Source organism: Penaeus monodon, chromosome 25 (genome assembly GCF_015228065.2).
Source record: "Penaeus monodon isolate SGIC_2016 chromosome 25, NSTDA_Pmon_1, whole genome shotgun sequence".
NCBI lineage: Eukaryota > Metazoa > Arthropoda > Malacostraca > Decapoda > Penaeidae > Penaeus > Penaeus monodon.
In genome coordinates, this window is record NC_051410.1 from 13,133,901 (window position 1) to 13,135,949 (window position 2,049).

Genomic DNA, 2,049 nt, shown 5'->3' on the forward strand with positions numbered 1-2,049 from the left:
ACTTTCTAATTAATTTGATCAATATGTCATTGAAGTCTGACAAGATTATTGTCAAAGATGATATATAATATTCTATATTATGAGTAAATTTTCTTACAGTTTGAAGAATTCATATATTGAATGCAAATCAGATTATATAGTAAGACCATATGAAGAAATTTCCATAATTCTCAATCAAAGAACTAGAGTTTGAAGTTTAATTCATAGTGTGTAGAATCAGCATGAGAGATTTCCATAAGAAATATGGAGTTAATTTTAGTAGTGTTTTGGTTTTGTTGGAATATTGTTATTTTATAGTTTCTTTTATTAAATTATCAAAACAAAAGTTTTGTGTTTCTAAAAGAAATGGCTTTACATGCTCTGATTACTGATTCTGATTTTTTGCATTATTTTTAAAGCTAATGCTAGTGATAGAAAAACAAGCTTTTTAAAATTTTCTTTATTGTAAACAATGACAATATGCATGAACTAGTGCTTCTTTATGTTTTTTTTTTAAGTTTTCACAGGATTAATTGTAAAGGTAAGGTAATTGGCATATTGTTATAATTCCCATAAAGTATTGGGTTTCCTTCATGACATGTGTATAGTACATTAATGTATGTAGATCTTAAGTGAGTATGCAAAGTTATTACAGTTTTATTTTGGAGTGTGTGAATTATGTTTTATTAAGTTGTGTATATTGTGTATTTGCTTTTGCAATTGCAATTTGCAATATTTGGAGTAACTTTATCATAGACTTGATTTGAGTTTTGGTATTCTTGATTGAATAAGATTAGTCTTAAAATCTACCAGATTTTGAGTCAAATAAAGTTAGATTTTGCCAAGTGTAGTAAGGAGATATCTCAAGAATATATACCACATTGATGTTTAAAATCTTTTACCCTCTGTAAGATAAATGCAGATATTCATTATATGTATAAAATATGACATCCCTCTAAAATGTATATCAAAATATGAACCATTACCAACTATTAATTTGCCATGACTGTACACAGGGTCTCACAGCAGCACCTTCTGAAGGTCGTTCATCCACAGCAAGCCCAATGCTTGACGGCAAACACTGGGGTCCCGAACGCACTGTTGAGGTAATATGTTTGGGATTTGGAGAACATTTATAAAAGTGAAAAAAATAAATAATAATAATTAAACACTTATATATTTCAGTGATTTTCTGACCAGAAAAAAATCAATACTAGGTAACAGGTTCACAATATATCATGTAATAATATCATGATATTCTTTAATAACTATCAATTTCTTTAGGTGCGTCGGGATGACAAGAACTCCCTTGGCATCTCCATTGTTGGGGGTAAAGTTGACCTTAGCTGGTCTGGGTCTTCTGTGACTGGCATCTTCATCAAAAATGTGCTACCAGATTCTCCAGCAGGAAAAGGAGGTCACCTGAAGGTGGGTAGTAAACTAAAAATTTAATAATTAATAGTGATGAGATACATTTTTATTTGGTGCATAGTGTTACTAGTAAGAGATTTACATTTTTCTAGCAAAACAGTTTGTTAAAATTTCCTTATATCTTAGTCTGGAAATACAACAAACCTAAGTATCAAAGACTGTTTCATAAAATATATTAACTACTCTCCAGTATGTTAAAAAATCTGGATCATCAGGATTAAGTGTGTATCTATGAATATATGTAATATGGATGCAATAATTTCCCACTACATATTTTATGAAAAAAAGAAGAGCCCATAGGATGAAATATTCAATTGTTAAAGAAAAAGGCAAAATATTAGTTTATAGATTGCTGTCCTCTAACCTACCCTTATTCTTATTATATAACTCTATGTATGCATTAAGATTTTCAAGGTAACTGGTATGGTGTCTCTGTTCCCGTATAACTTTTCTTGCCATGAACAGACTGGTGACCGTATCCTTGAAGTTGAAGGGGTTGACCTTCGTGGTGCCACCCATGAGAAAGCAGTTGAAGTCATTAAGAAAACGGGAAATCCTGTTACTTTTGTTGTGCAAAGTCTTGTGCAATGGGTAAGACATAATACAACCTTGTGTCATTTTTATGTTCACTTTTTTCTT

At 30.6% G+C, this 2,049-nt stretch overlaps 1 protein-coding gene across 3 annotated transcripts in view; it reads left to right on the top strand.

Moving 5' to 3' along the window:
* LOC119589053 overlaps window positions 1-2,049 on the top strand; it is a gene marked incomplete at its 5' end in the record, with an annotated part of 5,931 nt that overhangs the window by 2,019 nt on the left and 1,863 nt on the right. For all 3 annotated transcript variants that reach the window (XM_037937628.1, XM_037937629.1, XM_037937631.1), the window contains 3 exon segments: window positions 996-1,085; window positions 1,264-1,407; window positions 1,876-2,001. In XM_037937628.1, the coding sequence (XP_037793556.1) occupies window positions 996-1,085; window positions 1,264-1,407; window positions 1,876-2,001 (360 nt within the window).